This window comes from Culex pipiens, chromosome 1 (assembly GCF_016801865.2).
Source record: "Culex pipiens pallens isolate TS chromosome 1, TS_CPP_V2, whole genome shotgun sequence".
Lineage (NCBI taxonomy): Eukaryota > Metazoa > Arthropoda > Insecta > Diptera > Culicidae > Culex > Culex pipiens.
The window spans coordinates 9,741,897-9,760,947 of NC_068937.1; the positions used below are offsets into that span (position 1 = coordinate 9,741,897).

The 19,051-nt window shown below is 36.0% G+C and overlaps 1 protein-coding gene across 4 annotated transcripts in view; it reads left to right on the top strand.

Moving 5' to 3' along the window:
- The window catches only part of LOC120413310 (plexin-A2), an 83,902-nt gene that overhangs the window by 53,265 nt on the left and 11,586 nt on the right, over positions 1 to 19,051 (top strand). For all 4 annotated transcript variants that reach the window (XM_039574073.2, XM_039574072.1, XM_039574075.1 and 1 more), the window contains 2 exons: positions 6,763 to 8,437; positions 12,810 to 13,349. In XM_039574073.2, the coding sequence (XP_039430007.1) occupies positions 6,763 to 8,437; positions 12,810 to 13,349 (2,215 nt within the window). The remainder of the gene's footprint in view (positions 1 to 6,762; positions 8,438 to 12,809; positions 13,350 to 19,051) is intronic.

Sequence of the window (19,051 nt, forward strand, 5' to 3'; positions counted from 1 at the left end):
AGTATGGATGTTGGAGGCTGTTGCAAAAAGATATTAAGGTTTAAAACAAATCCATTTTTAACAGTAATTTGCAAAAGCTATGAGAAAAAGTCAAACCAATCCTGGATGTCTACAGCACAATTTGAAGGGCTTCGAAAGACCTTTCGAATGCATCTAAGAGAGTTGGAATTGATGAAGTTTTACGGAAATGCGAGCAATTTTAAGATTTTTCATGTGTTTTGGACCTCAAACTTCAATGCCCGTTTTACCCCACTTTCCTTTGTCGTAGAGGGCTCATATTTGACATGAGTTCATCTCATGCATAGACAAACAAACGCTGAAAGTTTCATCCAAATCGGAGCACCTCGATACCACCTCTAGAACAAACCGAGCAGAATCTACAAATACTGCCTCTTAAGCTTTTGCGAAATTTTCTGATCTTTTCAATCAATTCTATTTCAAAAGCTTTATAATTTGGTCTAAAATATGAAATATGGAGAATTATTAATGTTGAGACCTTTTCAAAAGTTAAACTTGATTTTTAATTTTTTTAATTATTCTTATTGAAGAGATCAGAGAATTTCACAATTTTAAAATTGAAAGTCGGGTTCCGAGATATCGTAAGTGGAAAATTGTAGGCTTATTAGATGACACTTAGAGAAATTCATTTTCATCGATTCGAATTCTTTGTGAGGATGCATTTCAGGAAATAATTGCCCAATTTTCGAAGTTTCAGAGAGAAAATTGCTGGAAATTTTCTCAAATTTCCAAACATATTTTTTTCAGGAGTGCTTTTTTTTCAAGAAGTAATTTCAAAATGAAAAGCAATCTAATATTTATTTTTTCAAATGGTTCATTTTATGAAGAAAATTGTAAAATAATTTTCGATTACATATTCAAAATCAGCCTAAAAAAAAGATTACTATTTTTTCTGTCCAGGCTTTCGATATTTTTCAAAAATCGTTTTTTGGGTTTAATTTAAAAAATGGATTTTTCTCCGCGTGATTATTTTTTTTTTCGAAAAGTCCTAATCATAGCCTACAAATTCGCCGAAGACACCAAATCGATCGAAAATCGCTTCTCAAGATACAGAATTTCATACATTTACATACTCATTTTGCATGACCATGACAAAAAAATTCGAAGTCGTACAGAACTACTCAAATCTTTTAAAATACCATGACCATGACGAAAATTCTTCCCCCCAAAACAACATAACCAAAACCCCAAAATAAAAAAAAAACAAGAAAGGTTACCCGGAGGGCAAAACCTCCGCCTTTAACAAAGTATCAATCGAAATTAATTTCATGCTACTTCTTATTCCTGCACCATCGCTCAGCATCGCAAAAATCAGCAAACTCAAGGGGGAGGGTGGTCGCCACTACCAGACTGACTGGCTGACTACTCCGCTGTGTCGAGAGGGATTCTCGTAAAATTTAGAAGAGTCGTTGCAAAATTTCGCCCAAACCCGATGAATGGTGGTGGCGACGACGATTCCCTTGGCAAATTGAGTGGTTGGCTTTTGGTCCTTGAAACCCCACACCACCCTACCTCTTTACGAGAATCCTTTAAATTTCAAATTTCACTTCCCTGCTGGGGTAGAATGAGAGATCAAAACCAGACGCCAACGCAGGCAATAATTTAAGGGTTAGACCCCCCTCCCACCCGACTCGAGTGGGCCATCGAGGGTTTGCAAGCAATGTTGTTTGAATTGACGGCGCTGATTTCGAGCTCTCTTGTTGGTTGTTGTTGTTGTTTCAGCTCAAGAGATGAAAAGTTACAACATTTTACGACGAGGGTCGTCCTCGGGACGGAATGCAGTTGGAAAATTGTTGTTTGGCGACAAGCGGAAGGGAGGTGGGGTGGGGTGAATCGGGACACCGAATTAGAGCTTCAAAAGAGAGAGAGAGAGTGGGAGTGTTGCCCCGAGGGGGAAGCCACTTCTCCAAGGGGGGTGGAAGTCCCCTGAAGGTAGGCAACGGGATACCTTCAAAAGGATCTTTAATGGCTGAAGTAAACCGTTCGACCGTGATTATGGCGTGAAAAGGTTAATTTGCTTTTGAGACCAATCAGAACAAAGAAGTTGCGTTTGCACGGAACTAAGGAAGACCTGAAGTGAGCGACGACGCAGTCATTGAGGGAACTTTGAAGGGGTGGTGGTTACACGCTTCGATGAGAAATCCTGAAATGCAATCTCGTAATTGAAAGCTTGTAGTTTTGGTTTCCAGGGCAAACAATTTTGACTTTGATTCAGTTTCGAGAGAGTTGAAGAGATTACAATGCAATACCCCTATGAAATCTACGTGATTTTCGCTTACAACACCAACATTAACAAAATTTGATTTAGATTTTAGTTATTTTCGTCATTCTGGTCTTTTGATTAATTTTTAATTTTTGTCAATTTGTATTTTTTTGGTCATTTTTGTGTGTTTTAATAATTTTAGTAAATTTTTTTTAGTAAATTTTAGTCCATTTTGATGAATTTTTATCAATTTTGTCAATTTTGTATTTTTTTTTCAATTTTGTAATTTTTTGTAATTTTTTGTTGATTTCAAATTTTTTTTATAAATTTTAGTCAATTTAAGTAAACACTTGATTTTTTGTTTAATTTTGTCAATTCTTGTAAATTTTAACAATTTTTGTAAATTTTTGACAATTCTTGTAAATTTTTATCAATTTTTGTCAATTTTTGTTATTTTTTATAATTTTTTTACATTTTTGTCAATTTTTGACATTTTTTTTAAATCTGCAATTTTTTGTCAATTTTGCCAATTTGTCAACTTGTTAATTTTGTCAATTTTGTCAATTTTGCCAATTTGTCAATTTTAACCATTTTTTTCAATTCAAGTTTCTGTCAATTTTTCTAAATTTTTGTAAATTTTTTTCATTTTTTGTAAATTCTTGTAAGTTTTTGTCAATTTTTATCAATTTTTGTAAATTTTTGTCAATTTTTGTAAATTTTTGTAATTTTTTGTCAATTTTTGTCAATTTTAGTCAATTTTTGTCATTTTTGTCAATTTTAGTCAATTTTTGACAATTTTTGTCATTTTTTTGTCATTTTTTTCAATTTTTGTCATTTTTTTCAATTTTGTCAATTTTTGTCAAATTTGTCAATTTTGTCAATTTTGTCAATTTTTTCAATTTTGTCAATTTTTTTCAATTTTTGTCAATTTTTTTCAATTTTGTCAATTTTTGTCAAATTTGTCAAATTTGTCAAATTTGTCAATTTTGTCAATTTTGTCAATTTTGTCAATTTTGTCAATTTTGTCAATTTTGTCAATTTTGTCAATTTTGTCAATTTTGTCAATTTTGTCAATTTTGTCAATTTTGTAAATTTTGTCAATTTTGTCAATTTTGTCAATTTTGTCAATTTTGTCAATTTTGTCAATTTTGTCAATTTTGTCAATTTTGTCAATTTTGACAATTTTGACAATTTTGACAATTTTGACAATTTTGACAATTTTGACAATTTTGACAATTTTGACAATTTTGACAATTTTGACAATTTTGTCAATTTTGACAATTGACAACTTTGAAAATTTTGACAATTTTGAAAATTTTGACAATTTTGACAATTTTGACAATTTTGACAATTTTGACAATTTTGACAATTTTTACAATTTTTACAATTTTTACAATTTTGTCAATTTTGACAATTTTGACAATTTTGACAATTTTGAAAATTTTGACAATTTTGACAATTTTGACGATTTTGACAATTTTGACAATTTTGACAATTTTGACAATTTTGTCAATTTTGACAATTTTGACAATTTTGACAATTTTGACAATTTTAACAATTTTAACAATTTTGACAATTTTGACAATTTTGTATGTCTACTAGTAAAAAAGAATCAATGTGAAAACAAAACGTTTTTAAGGGATTTTACTTTCTGTCTAACATTTCCATCTTTAGTTCCGTTTCAGGATTAAGATAGGTCCAAGATAATTCAATTCCCCAAAACAGATCATTTAAAAAAGATTAAAAATGTAAACAAAAACAAACGCACGTCAGTTTACAAGGGCCCTCACAACAAACACCCCCAAATATAACCTTTTAAAGCGAAACCCATCGCAAACCTTGTGTTTGCGTGTTTGTGTGACTGTGTCACACCCCTTGTCGCGCACGAAACACATCGCAGTAACCCCTTAAATTCTGCAAATTTATGAGCACCGTCAGGACCCCACTGCCATGGCCTGCTATTCTTCTTCATCTTGCCGTTTTTCCCGGCCTGCTGCTGTGCTGGAACCCGAGAGATCCGATCAACTTTGGCCGTAAATAGAGTGGCACCTGTTTCTTGTCCTCAAACTTCCTTTCCCTCGTCCCCTTACCGGGATCTGGAAGAAGAAACCCCTCACAGCAGGGGCGTTGTAAGGAGTTTTCCACCCCCCCTCCACCTCACGACTTTTCCGATCTGCCAAACTTCTTCCTTCCTCGTTCTCCCTCTCTCAACGCAGCAAGGATGCTGAAGTTTGCTAGTGTGGGTGTGTAATTCACTTACACAGACGCACACTTTTACATCAATATTACTATGACTCGTCTAGATGTGGGTTTGTGCGGGTTTGTGTGCGTATAAATTGCACTTTAGTCTCTAATTCCATTCCGTGATAAATCTCTCGAAAAAGGGCTCTTTTCGATTCCGTTCTCGTCCTCCTCTTCCTCTTCTTCAGGAACCTAACCTCACCGAGTTGGCTGTGCAAACAAACATAACCTAAAAGAGACAACAGAGTGAGAAAGAGAGAGAGAGAGAGAGAGAGAGTAGGCGCGAGGGTGGATGTAACATCGGGAAAACCCAACGGGGGTGGAAGGTCGGTGAGGAAATGCGTGCTGGGCGTACTGATGATGGGCGGTTGACAGAAAAAATCAACCCTCCCCCCATCCTCCGTCGCACCCCTCGTTCATTGACGGAATCGAATGATTTTTCGCTTCCTTCTCTTTCCCCCTCCAGGGCCAAAATTTCAATGACTCTTTAAAGAGCTATTCCCACAGGATCATATTACACGAAAATATGTTGCATTTTCTCTCCGTTCGCGGTGAAAACACTTGTCAAATCGAAGTTTCCTTCTGGGAATGTCACACTCGCTCGATGAATTTCGGTGAAATCGCAGCAGGCTGCGACCGAGGGGTGCATCACATCTTCGCAATCAACTCTGGCGCGACACTCAATAATTGTGGTTTAGGACAAGTGTGATGATTCGTTTCTGCGAAATGTAAGGGGTTATCAGCTTTCAAAGAATTGGGCTTATCGTTTGAGGAATTGCGCATGTCGGTTTGATCAACACTGCTTACTCATAAGATGATTTTGCAAACATTGAACGCGAGCGTAATAATAACAAGAAATTAAGACTGGGAAAAGACTGATATTATTTGAAATAAAATTAAAAACTCTTCCATGAGGAAGCCCAAAGAATTCTGTAACAAAGGACATACACAGAAAAAAATCAATTCTCGTAATCGTGAATTAAGTTCACGAATGTGAGAACCACGAAGGAATTTATTCATGAGTATGGTGCATTTGCACTATAAACGTGAATATATTCCTTCGTGGTTCTCGCATTCGTGAATTTAATTCACGATTTCGAGAATTGGTTTTTTTCAGTGTAACTCCAATTCATTTATGACAATTTTTAATGTTTTAATTTGAATATTTATATTTGTTTTTGTAAAAATGGCACTTTGCAAAATCAAATCTTGGGAAATCGAAATACGAAAAAATAATGTCTTGATTTGGGCGTTGAGCTCAAATATTACCCCAGAAATGTTACGAAGTCATTTGAAAATTTTAAAGCAAGGTAGTGGCGATGAAATATTGATGAGATGCATTACAAAAATTTACAAATAATTACAAAAATGTACCAAAAATTCATGAATTGGCTGAAATTTACTAAAGTTTGTCAAAATTGTCAATATTGTCAAAATTGTCAAAATTGTCAAAATTGTCAAAATTGTCAAAATTGTCAAAATTGTCAAAATTGTCAACATTGTCAAAATTGTTAAAATTGTGAAAATTGTCAAAATTGTCAAGAGTGTCAAAATTTGACAGAATTGTCAAAATTGTCAAAATCGCCAAATTGTCAAAATTGACAAAATTGTCAAAATTGACAAAATTGACAAAATTGACAAAATTGTCAAAATTGTCAAAATTGTAAAAATTGTCAAAATTGTCAACATTGTCAAAATTGTTAAAATTGTGAAAATTGTCAAAATTGTCAAAAGTGTCAAAATTTGACAGAATTGTCAAAATTGTCAAAATCGCCAAATTGTCAAAATTGACAAAATTGACAAAATTGACAAAATTGACAAAATTGACAAAATTGTCAAAATTGTCAAAATTGTCAAAATTGTCGAAGTTGTCAAAATTGTCAAAATTGTCAAAATTTTCAAAATTGTCAAAATTGTCAAAATTGACAGAATTGTCAAAATTGACAAAATTGACAAAATTCACAAAATTTACAAAATTTACAAAACTTACAAAATTTACAAAATTTAAATAATTGTCAAAATTGTCAAAATTTTCATAATTGACAAAATTGTCAAAATTGTCAAAATTGACAAAATTTACAAAATTGACAAAATTGACAAAAATTGTCAAAAATGTCAAAAATTGTCAAAATTGTCAAATTGTCAAAATTGACAAAATTATTTATACTTACACTTAGCACAGAAAACTTATGAACGACAATTATTGTGGTACAAATAATGACTCGACTTCTGACATTCCTAACTATCACAGATTTGGCCTCAATTTGACTCATTTCTAATCAATCTTTTTCACCTTGCAGGTCTACGTCGGCGCGGTCAACAAGCTGTACCAGATCTCGCCCGATCTGAACATCCTGGCCGCCGTCACGACGGGGCCGCACAACGACTCGAACGAGTGCTCGATCCTGGAGTGCCCCTCCGACGTGGTCCGCCGGCCGACGGACAACTGGAACAAGGTGCTGCTGATCGACTCGTCCGCGCCGAACCTGATCGTGTGCGGGTCGCTCTTCCAGGGCGTGTGCCAAATCCGGTCGCTCCAGAACATCAGCGTCGTCGAGCACCGCGTCCAGGAGGCGGTCGTGGCGAACGTGGCCAACGCCAGTACGGTGGCGTTCATCGCGCCGGGGCCGCCGGTGCCGTCGGAGAACAACGTGATGTACGTCGGGGTCACGTTTACGGGGAATTCTCCGTATCGGAGCGAAATTCCGGCGGTGGCGTCGCGAAGTTTAGCGCGGGACAAGATGTTCCAGATCGCGTCGGCCGCGGTCACGACGGGGACGAGGATCTTTGTCAATTCGTACGCGCGGGAGTCGTTCTTGATCAATTACGTGTACGGGTTCAGCTCGGAACGGTTCTCGTACTTCCTGACGACGCAGTACAAGAGCTCGGCGCACAACACGCCGAAGGAGTTGATCACGAAGCTGGTGAGGATCTGCCAGGACGACTCCAACTACTACTCGTACACGGAGATCCCGGTGGACTGCATCAGCGAGAGCACCAAGTTCAACATCGTGAACGCGGCCCACGTGGGGAAACCCGGTCCGGATCTGGCGGAGAACCTCGGCATCACCACCGAGGACGACGTCCTGTTTGCGGTGTTCTCCGAGAGTCACGACTCCAAGAATGCCAACAAGTCGGCGATGTGCGTGTACTCGTTGAAGGCCATCCGGCGCAAGTTCATGCAGAACATCAAGTCCTGTTTCAACGGCGTCGGTCAACGAGGGCTGGACTACATCTCGATCAACATGCCGTGCGTGCCCACCAAACTCCAGACCATCAGCGAAGATTTCTGCGGCCTCGACGTCAACTCGCCGCTCGGCGGCGAACAAGCCATCGCCTCAATCCCCGTACTCCTCTCGGAACTGCGCATGACCTCGATAGCCGTCACGACAACCTCAAACTTCACCGTCGTCTTCATCGGCACCCTCACCGGCCAGCTCAAAAAGGTCGTCGTAGAATCATCCTCCTCCGCCCAGCAGTACGCCCTCATGAACGTCGACGTCGGTTCGCGCATCCAGCCAGACATGTTCCTCGACACGTCCAAGTTCGACCTGTACCTAATGTCGCGCCACAAACTCTTCAAGATCAAAGTGTACGACTGCTCGGTCTACACGACCTGCACGGCCTGCCTCTCAGCCCGCGATCCCTTCTGCGGGTGGTGCTCCCTGGAGAACAAGTGCAGCCCCAAGTCCGAGTGCACGGACAACATCCGCGATCCCCTCTCCTGGTTGAGCTACAAGTCCGGCAAGTGCACCACCATCACCAGCGTGAGCCCAAGTCAGCTGCAGCGGACGACGGCGAGGACGCTCGAGCTGATGATTGAGAATTTGCCCAACCTGAAGGAGCCGCTCGTGTGTGCGTTCACCTTTGCCAACATGGAGAAGCCGATCATAACGAACGCGACCAAGAAGCGGAACGGGGTGAACTGTACGACGCCGAGGACGGATCTGCTGCCGCAGATTGGATACGGGAAGAGTGAGTAGAATTATTGGTGTTAAATTTACACTTTCCTTTTTTATGATTTATCTATTTTCCCAATTAACTTACTTTTTAGTTAGCAAAATCCATCATTCTTGTAAGTTTTAGTAAATTTATTATAAATTCTCAATAATTAAAATTCCCTCAAAATATTAACACAAATAATTTTTTTTTCAATGGAATACTTTAACTCAAACCAACAAAAACTGATTAATTTTTTTGACAGTGAGCAAGAGAGCAACTCTCGCTTCTAAATTTCAAAGAAAATTGAAGTCGAATCAACTGAAAACAATCATAAAACAATTTTTTCTGCACTGATAATCATATTTAGCTTGTTTGGGCTAGATTAAAAATATTTTGAATTTTTATGAACTTCCAAAATTTTTCGTCAATACTCAGGTATTTTGGAAACTAATGATGGCAAAACAACTGGACAGGGGTATAATATTTTTTCTAACACTTTTTTCATTCAAATGGTAAAACCATGGCTCGAAAATACAATTTTTAAACAGAGTCGAGGGACATCAACTTCAAAAAATATTTGCAACGGTCAACCTTAGAAAATCATACATATTTTTTCGAATTCTGAAATTTTGTGTTAAAATTACTTATTTTTTAGTTACCTAAATTCAACATTCTTCTTAGTTTTAGAAAGTTTATAATAAATTATCAATGATTTCCCTCAAAAATGTAATACAAATTTGTTAGTTTCAATGCAATGCTTCAACTCAAACCATTTATGTAGCATTCATCGAGACAAGACAGTGAGCAAGAGAGCAACTCTCTTTCCTTAATTTTTGTCATTTTCGCTTGTGTTTCTAAAGCCAAATTTAAAACTAGAAGCGATTTTTGAAGATTTTTTTTCAAACGATTTTGATCGTTTCAATTTTTTAAGGAAGATATGCGAAAATAAGATAAATATTTTGAAAAGCCGAGAAAATTTCTCCAATTTTCTCTCTGAGACTTTGAAATTTGGACAATAAGGTAGTTTCTGAGAGACAGCGTCACAAAAATTCGAATCGATGAAAATGAGTTTTTCTTGGAAACTATTAATCTGACTTTCAATGATAAAAATTAGAACTTTGTGAATTTTTCTAATATTTTTCAATAATTTTAGAAATATGTGTGTGTGTAAATTTTTAAATTCCTTCAAAATTAGAAGTAAAAGAGGATGAGGAAAATTATAAATTTATTTTTTTTTCAAAAGGATCGGAAAATTCCACAAAAGTTTTTTCTTAACATTGAGATCGAAACAATAGTTTTCGAGATATTGACAGTAGAAAATGTCAGCCTAATTAGGCGAAACTTGTTTAAATGGATTCAAATTCTTTGCGAGGCTGTGTCTCAGAAATGAATTGTCGGATTTTCAAAGTCTCAGAGAGAATTAGAGAGAGAGAGAGAATGGGAGAAAGAGAGAGTTAAAGGGAGAGAGAGAGAGAAAGGGAGAGAGAGAGAGAGATAAAGTGAGAGAGGGAGAGAGAGAGATAAAGTGAGAGAGAGAGATAAAGTGAGAGAGAGAGAGAGAGATAAAGTGAGAGAGAGAGATAAAGTGAGAGAGAGAGATAAAGTGTGAGAGAGAGAGAGAGATAAAGTGAGAGAGGGAGAGAGAGATAAAGTAAGAGATAAAGTGTGAGAGAGATAAAGTGAGAGATAAAGTGTGTGTGTGTGTGAGAGAGAGAGAGAGAGAGAGAGATAGCGAGCGAGAGAGATAGCGAGCGAGAGAGAGAGATAGCGAGCGAGAGAGAGAGATAGCGAGCGAGAGAGAGAGATAGCGAGCGAGAGAGAGAGAGAGATAGCGAGCGAGAGAGAGAGAGATAGCGAGCGAGAGAGAGAGAGAGAGAGAGAGAGAGAGAGAGAGAGAGAGAGAGAGAGAGAGAGAGAGAGAGAGAGAGAGAGAGAGAGAGAGAGAGAGAGATAGCGAGAGAGAGAGAGAGAGAGAGAGAGAGAGAGAGAGAGAGAGAGAGAGAGAGAGAGAGAGAGAGAGAGAGAGAGAGAGAGAGAGAGAGAGAGAGAGAGAGAGAGAGAGAGAGAGAGAGAGAGAGAGAAGGAAGAAAGAGAGCGAGAGAGAGAATGGCGGAGAGAAGCAAAAGAAACTTTACAGGAAAAAAAATGAAAAATTAATGACATTTTTAATTTTACCACAGAACAAAGCTTTGTAGTACTTCCTCCTTTACTGAGCTACAAATAAGCATCGCTCGATGAATCTTCAGAAAAAATCGAAACAGATGATGTTACGATTTTTTTTAAGACAGCTCAACCTCACACTCTGGAGGCGAAAGACCAATTTTTGAGAGCAATTAGATCTTATTGTACTTTGAAAAATATCAGAGAGATTTAAAAAAAAAATAAAGCTATAAACAATAAAAAAATAACTTTTTTTTTTAGAGTTGAAGAGAAAAGTTTGCTAGTGAAGGATTTAATATTAGTTTAAACTCATCCCTGCCAAGATTTTAAAAATTTTGTTTTTAAATGTTTTGCTTAACACAGTAAAAACAAGGAGCGGTCGTGGCTGAATGGTTACGATGTTCGCTTTATAAGCGAATGGTTCTGGGTTCGATACCCATCTGCTCCCAACGAGAAAGTTCTGGACTCATTGAATTTGGAATTAATGAAAAAACTACAAGCTCACGGCGGGGTTCGATCCCCTGTCCTTAGGATTGGCAAGCAAAATGCTTTCCACTTAACCGTGGAGCATTGGTAGCTTGAGGAGGAATTAGACTGGTATAGTTGAATCCAAGAATCGGACTTAGAATCACATTGAATGCAAGTTGAACATCAGAACTCAAACAAGATTGCATGCAAGATTGCAAGCGCAGTTGAAATTGAATCTAAAAATACCTCGCTATAAATAGCCTGGGCGACTGATAGAATTCATCCAATAAGAGATGAGAAGAATTGAAAGCTTTCCCATTAGAAATGAGAACACACGAAGAATTCGAACAACAATGCCAAAGGTCGTTACCACTCGCCTAGGGTGGCTCCTCAGACCATTCACCTTCCCAAAAACCGTCCAACTCCAAGCGAAACTTACTTGAGGATACCGTGGAGATTTTCCCTTAATACTCTTAAAAAAGTGGAGCATCAACACTTCCCGTCTTCCGCATCCCTTTCCTTGTCCCTGGTGCGCGGTGGAGATGGGAGCGGCCGGCAATGGACGGCTGCCATGGTGGTGAGAATCTGGTTCAGGTGGAATTGGTTCTATTCCCAATTATCGATTCCTAGGCAACTTGGGCTCAGACAATCATCACATCACATGGCGAAAATCCAGTCTGCAATCCGCTAAAATCACCGTCTCCTAGCGAAGCGAAGCGAAGCGAAGTTTTGCTTAACACAGTAAAAACATGTTTTTTATGTTAGAAAAATGTGTAATTTTACCTTTTAAAACATGTAAATTAACCATGATTTTATTGTAAATCTACTTTTCATCCTTTATTGAAGTAATATTACATCATTGTTTTTATTTTATACATCATTAAAGAGGTACCGTCATCAGGGGTCAGATTGGGTCATACAAAAATTTTGAAATTTGGCCCCTGATGACGGTAATATTACATTTTCACATTTTTACTTTTTTTTATTATGTGGTAAAAATGTTTAACTCTTCAGTTTACTATGCAATAACATTTAAAGCTAGTAAATAACTTTATCGAGTTTGAAAATAAAGGATTTGCTGATTATTTGTTAAAATCAAGGACTTTTAAATTGTCAAGGTCAAGGTTAGTGAATCAATCGAAAAATGAAAATAGTTTTTATTGGGTGTATCAAAGTTCATCTTAAAAGCATCGACAAATCTAAATGTCCCTTTTCTTTTCCCATATCTTTAAATTTCAAACCAATCAAGATTACATTTGAGTACAAACTTTTCACCACACACGCTCTCAGCCCTCCTAATCGCAAGCTATCGCGCTCGCGTTAATATTTCCCAATAAATGTGGAGGGGAAAAAAAGACCTGTCCAACATATTTTTTTTTCCTTCTCCCGCACCCCATTATCGGTTCCGCGGTCACTCTCGCCACTCCTAGTTACAGTAACAGGGATGAAGTTTTGAAAGTCGTGGGTGTTGGTTGGTGGTTGTGGGTGCGAGAATGGAAATCGATGTCCATTAGTGTTGATTTGGCTTTGGCGTAAAAGTTTCGGCCATCCTTTTAGGGGGTGAGAACGAGCCAAGCGCAACGTAGAAAAAAAGGGGTGGCGATTAGTTCGATTAGGATTTTGGTGGGTGGGTAGCTGGGTTGTTATCGGGGTGGTAATCTCCTGTACCACGATGGTTTGAGTAAATGTTTTTTTTTGTGGGTGAGGAAAAACCGTTTCCGATATTAGACTGTTGAGTGCCGGATTATGACCACGTTCTCTTCTCCCTTCTTTTCAGACCACTTCAACGCGCAGCTCTCGATCAAGACGAGCCAGGGTCCGGACATTGTCTCGACCAAGTTCACCTTCTTCGACTGCAGCACGCACCTGTCCTGTACGCAGTGCGTTTCGTCCCAGTTCCCCTGTGACTGGTGCGTCGAGGCCCACCGGTGTACGCACGATACGGCGGAGAACTGCCGCAACGACATCCTGGTGACGGGCATCAGCCGGATCGGCCCCAGCTACCGGTCCGGGCCCGGCTTCTGTCCGACGATCAACGCGACCGGCGACGGGCCGGAAATCCTCGTCCCGGCGGGGTCGAAAAAATCCGTCAAAGTGAAGGTGCATATCATCGGTCAATTCATCGTCCAGACCCGGTTCGTGTGTCAATTCAACGTCGAGGGCCGCGTTACGAGCGTCAACGCGCAGCTCCTGGGCGATACGATCTACTGTGATGCGATGGAGTTTGCGTACTCGGCCAAGACGCCGAAGCTGACGGCCACGTTCGCCGTCATATGGGGCGGCTCGAAGCCGCTCGACAATCCTAATAATATTCATGGTGAGTTGTTCATTCACTTAAAATTGCCCCTGAGTATTTTAACCCTCTACAGACCAACACCGCCTCTAGGCGGGCTTCGATCTAAAAATATACCATAAATCAATTTTTCAACCAATTTTCCATCTTCAAAAAGTATTGAAAAAAGATCTCTTGAAATTTAAGAAAATTTTACGTTTGGATGTTTGACTTGTAATATTACCTAAAAAATGTGTAAAAATATGAACCTTATGAATGTTCACCAGAAACTGATGAAAATTTATAATTTTCTGATGTAATATTACACTTTTTTTACACAAAATCTGTCGCCTTTTCCTGATGAATATTACCATAATTTTTTTTTCTGTGTGTATTATGAATTTGCTTATAATTTGTTCTCAGCAACCAGTGGTCTAATCTTCAATGTTTCTTAGACTTAGAAATTCTAGGAAATTTTCTGTACTTTTCGGAAAAAATATTCATGGACACTATATTAAAAAGTAAAAAAAACCGCAATTCTTCGGACAAAATTTAACTTTGTATGGCTTTATATGATTGTGTCACGTTCCCCAGAAAACCATTCCTCCGAAAACCATTCCCCAGAAAACCATTCCCCCGAATGTATCATTTCCCAGAAAACCATTCCCCAGAAAAGTTTCTTTCTCGAAAAATCAAAGAAGTTTCAAATATTAATTTGGTTTGAAATTTGTTAGAAAATATAAAATTAGACAACGTTATTTTATCCATGCCAAGAAATTTTCCTTTTTTTTTACAACAATTCTTGAGAAAATAACAGAGAATGTTAATTCTGCTTATGACTCGTTCTATTATTCTAAGAAATTTTCTCTTCTTTTTCAGTCATGTTAAATTTGCAGGCCAAGTGCGAATGATTCTGATGATATCTCTTCAGTTGACGCTCAGGCGAGGAACATCCTGGAAGGAGCGTCACTGACTACGCCCGTAGTCCTGTTAGATCATTCTTGATCAGAACAGTATAGCTCTGGTTCCTTGCAAGTGTCCTATTTTCTTACCTCCACGTTGGCTTGGTTTTCATGATGACCTAGCTGGTGGCCTGTGGAAACGGATCGTAAACCTTTGACCAGCGAGGGTCAGAGTCGAGACGGCTAGAAGAAAGGGGCGCGTCAATGTGGGAAAGGGAAGTAATTTGTGATTGTAGACGGTATTGTTTAGATTCGCAGTATGTTGAGTCAACTGCTGTGGATGTACCTGAACGTTGCAGAACGGGGTTTCCTCTCTCCTTTCCATTTCCAGCTACCATCTATCATCTGTTTATTTTGTTTCACTGATTTTCTTAAACGGCTTTTGTTTATTATTCTCCATTCGATTTCGATTTTACTTATTTGATTCTCTTATTTCTCAACGCTTTTCCACTCTATTTTACTAATTGATGCTGCTGCAACAAACTGTCTGCTTTCCCTTAATTTGGCAGCGATGTCAATTTTGTTTATCATGTGCCTTTTCTTTATTTATCTATTTCAATAATTTCTCATCTTCCCTGTAAATTGCCCTCAATACAATCTAAGCATGTTTGTTACCTCTATTTATTAACTATTGTTAATTTCTTTATCTTCTTCATAAATTACTATCTTTCTTTTACTATTGATTCTTTACATAGTATATTTCTTTCACTGTCCATTGTTTTGAAACTTCACCTTTTTCTTAAGCAAGTGAGGTTCGAGCCCTGACTCAATTTATGAAATGATTAAAGGATTAACGCAAATATTACTACTGTACTTTTGAAAAACTTTTATAAAATGCTTAGGACCAAAATATTGTAACAAAACACCGCGACAAAAGAAATAGCAACAAATAAACACGACTCAACAATAGGGAAGATTTCAGGAGAAAACAATACACAGTAAATAACAATTAGTTTTTGAATTCAAACTAAAAATATAACAGTTTTTGCTTTATGAAAGTTGATAGGCACACTATAAATGGTTAGGCGCTTATACTTACATCATACCCTACGTAATGTACCTCCCCCGGCCGAGTTAAAATGCGTAACCGGAAAAGAAGGTGTGCATGCCTGGCACGAACACTCAAAGCGTGTTCTAGCGTGCTGCTCGTACTGACTCAGAGCAAGGGTGAGATGTAGGTGTAAGGGCAGTGCGTGTTCGTCGGGAACCTGGTGCATAAGATCGGTCAAGGCCCGTTCTTACACTGAAAATTGCGAATTGCGAATTGCGAATTTTTCAGTCATGTTAAATTTGTAATACAAATGCCGAATAAATTGCAGTTTCTTTTTATTTCTTGTTTTCCGTGAATGCTATTTTTATTTTGCAAAGAAGAAAAATGTTTGTTAAAATTAAAATATGATTATGGGTGTCATTGGTATAATTCCATTTGACATATTGGACCTTTGGCATATTGCTCACTTTGCATGATGATTTAAATTTTCTAAATATGATTTAAGGTGACAAAATTTAATTTATCATTTTTGGAAGAAGAAAACTCTCTTGACTTACAATAACTGACTAATTTTTCCTTCTTTCAAGGTCTCCTGACACAAGTTGAATTTCACATTCTTTAAAGAAGAGAAAACTGCCTTGACTTGTGATATCTGCTAATAGAAGTTGAATTTTTGCATTAAAGTTTTTTTTTTCTTGTATTCTTTCTTGTTTCCATAAGGAAAAACTCTCTTGACTAGTGATAACAAATTTAAAAAGTTGTGTATGTGGTCAAGTTTTTTCCCTTACTTAAAGAAGGGAAAACTCTCCTCCTCCCTTTTAAAGGTAAAATTCAACTTGTATCAGTCAGTAAAGTTTTCCTTTCTTTAAAGAAGGGAAAACTTTCTAGCCTTGTAATGACTGCTGACACAAGTTAACGTGGTGATTATTGCACTCGAGCATAATATTTCAATCTTTATTTCTCGCATCACGTTCGAGATTTTTCGATCTAAATATTATGATCATAATTTGTCAATGGTAAGTCAAAAAGTCAAATTAAAAACATTTTCAAAGTTCTCAAAAAAATCAAAAAGTTTGAAATTTAATAATCAAAATTAAAGAGAAAAGAAATTTTAAAATTAAAAAAAATCAAAAATTATGAATTTTATTTTAGTTTTTTGAAAATTTGAAATTATGGAAATTTGTTTTTTTTTTTGATTTTTTGGAAATTTTGGAAATTTTGAAAATTTAGGTAATTTTGAAAATTTTGTAAATTTTAGAAATTTTGTAAAGTTTGAAAATTTTAGAAAATTTAAAAATTTTGGAAATTTTGGAAATTTTGAAAATTTTGGATGTTTTGGAAATTTTAAAAATTTTGGAAATTTTGGATTTTTTTTTGAATTTTGGAAATAATTATAATCACCACGATAAATATTTCTGGGGAACGGTACATTCTGGGGAATGGTTTTCTGGGGAACGGTTCATTCTGGGGAATGGTATTCGGGGGAATGGTGACACAATCCTTTATATTGAAAACGGTGCACTCAATCAAAAAAATTAAAGTACTTTTCGATAGCAAATTCGTTTGTACATAAAAAATGAGGTCAAACAATTTTAAGCACAAGCATTCAATTTATTGCAAAAATCACTATTTAAAAAAATATAACTCGTCAGCAAAATTTTGGTCCATACTTCTGAAAGGCTTAAACAGGCAGAGTTGTGTACCTATATTTTTTTTTTAAAATACTGATTTTGAGAAATTGATTTATTATGGAAAAAAAGTTAATTAAAAAATCAAATTTTTTTTCCCCTGTATCTATTTATTCTGAATAGTCCTCATCAATACCTTAAACTTTGGTGAAGACATCAAATCAATAAAAAAAATCATTGTAAAGTTACAAATTTTTGAATATTTAAGTACAATTTTTGTGTGAACCAATGACACAATATGGCTTCTTTGGTGATAGGAAAGGTTTTCGACGGAAAAACTATCTTTTCAAGAATTTTCGTTATAAAAAAAATTTCAGACGCGGTCAAAATAGCATTTTAATGCTTCATACGACTCTTTCAAATGTGAAGTTGACATGCTTTTTTTACAACAAAAAAACTAAAATTTCGCAAATATCCGTATTTTCAAAAAATTCTTCATATAGAAAAAAATATTTAATTTCAATGATTTGCAATATTGGGTAGCAAACAACTAAAGTGACGATTTTTTTGTTATATTTTTTGGAAAATTATTTATATTTTCCTAAAATATCGGTACTCTCATTTTCATAATATCTAAAATTTTCCAAATTCCAAAAAAAAAAAAAAAACAAAAAAAGCACTCCAAAATACTGAAAGCAGTTAAAATAAATACAACGTTTCGCGTTGTACAAACCCATTAAACAAAAAAATTAAAAAATGTTTTTTTTTTAAAGTTGCTTTAAAAAAATATGGTGCTAAAAATTCATAGAATTGTCTCTTGCTCATCAACTCCTAAAAGAATAAATATAAAAATAGAGTTTTTTAAATTGCAAATTTTTGTATTTCACTTCGGATATCGAATCACAGAAAGAATAATTTTTCGCTGTCTTATTTTTTATTTATGAGTTTAAATATGACCCCTAAACTACGCTAAACTGATTTAGCATTTTTATACGATACGAAATATTGAAAAAAAAGCATTATGTTATTGAATACGCAATCAACATTCAAATTTGACTAAAATCGGATCTCAGAACTCAAATTTGAAGTTTAAAACAAAAAATTAAAAAAAAAAGATTTTTTTTTGGATCGTTATTCGTTTTCTCCGAAGTCCTACCAACCTTCGGATAATCGAAACTTTGGATAATCGAGTCTGGACTGTATCTAGATAGGAATCCCAGCAAGCTTCGTACAAAAGCGTACACCGGCATCGATTTGTTATAATTAATTACAAAAAATCCAATAAGTGTAATTACTAATTACACTTACTGCAATTACTAATTACACTTATTAGCTTTTTGCATTCTTTGGGTTTTAACAAATTTCGAATTTGACCAATGATCAGAAAACACATAAAACTTCGTTAAACTAATATTTTTAATCAACTTATTTATAATTTGAAAAAAAATTATTAACAAAACTTTAAAACTCCGGAGTGACCCAGTATTTTGAAGAAAGTAGTAGTTTCTTCAAAATACGTCGTTTTTGGGGGTTTTGTTTTTTTTTTTGAAGAGTTTTTATAGTCCTGTGAAAAAAAGTATTGTTGAAAACAAAACAATGGTTTGAGATTTTTAGAAAAGGTGACCAGGTGCTTTATGGATGATCCCTTATTTTAAAACTAGAAATCGAAAATTAAAGTTTCATCCAAATAAATTAAAATATAACCTTTATGAGTGAAATGGAAATATAACTATAGAAAATAAGTATTCATTCCTCCCAAAACTTCTCAAAAATGTCATGGACAAGAAACGATAAAGTGTGCATCTAAAGTTTTTACTACAATTGCTGCAAGAAAATGAAACATTTTGAATTAGGAAAATGTATTTTATCAAATTTTGAGAAAACATTTCAAATAATTGAAAAGTGTATAAGTTTCATTGGAAATTGAGTCAAAGCAGCCGAAACTGTAAAGGCACGAATTTATCAGAACAAAGTGTGTTCTGAGTTTTCAGAACAGATAATTTTACAATTATTGTTGCATTTGTAATTACAAAAGTCCTAATTACCCTTTTTGAATGTTTGCACTCTTTGGATTTTAACAAATTTTGAATTTTGTGACCAATGATCTGAAAAAGACATCAAGTTGCTAAATAAATATTTTTGAATGAATCTATTGATAATTTGAAA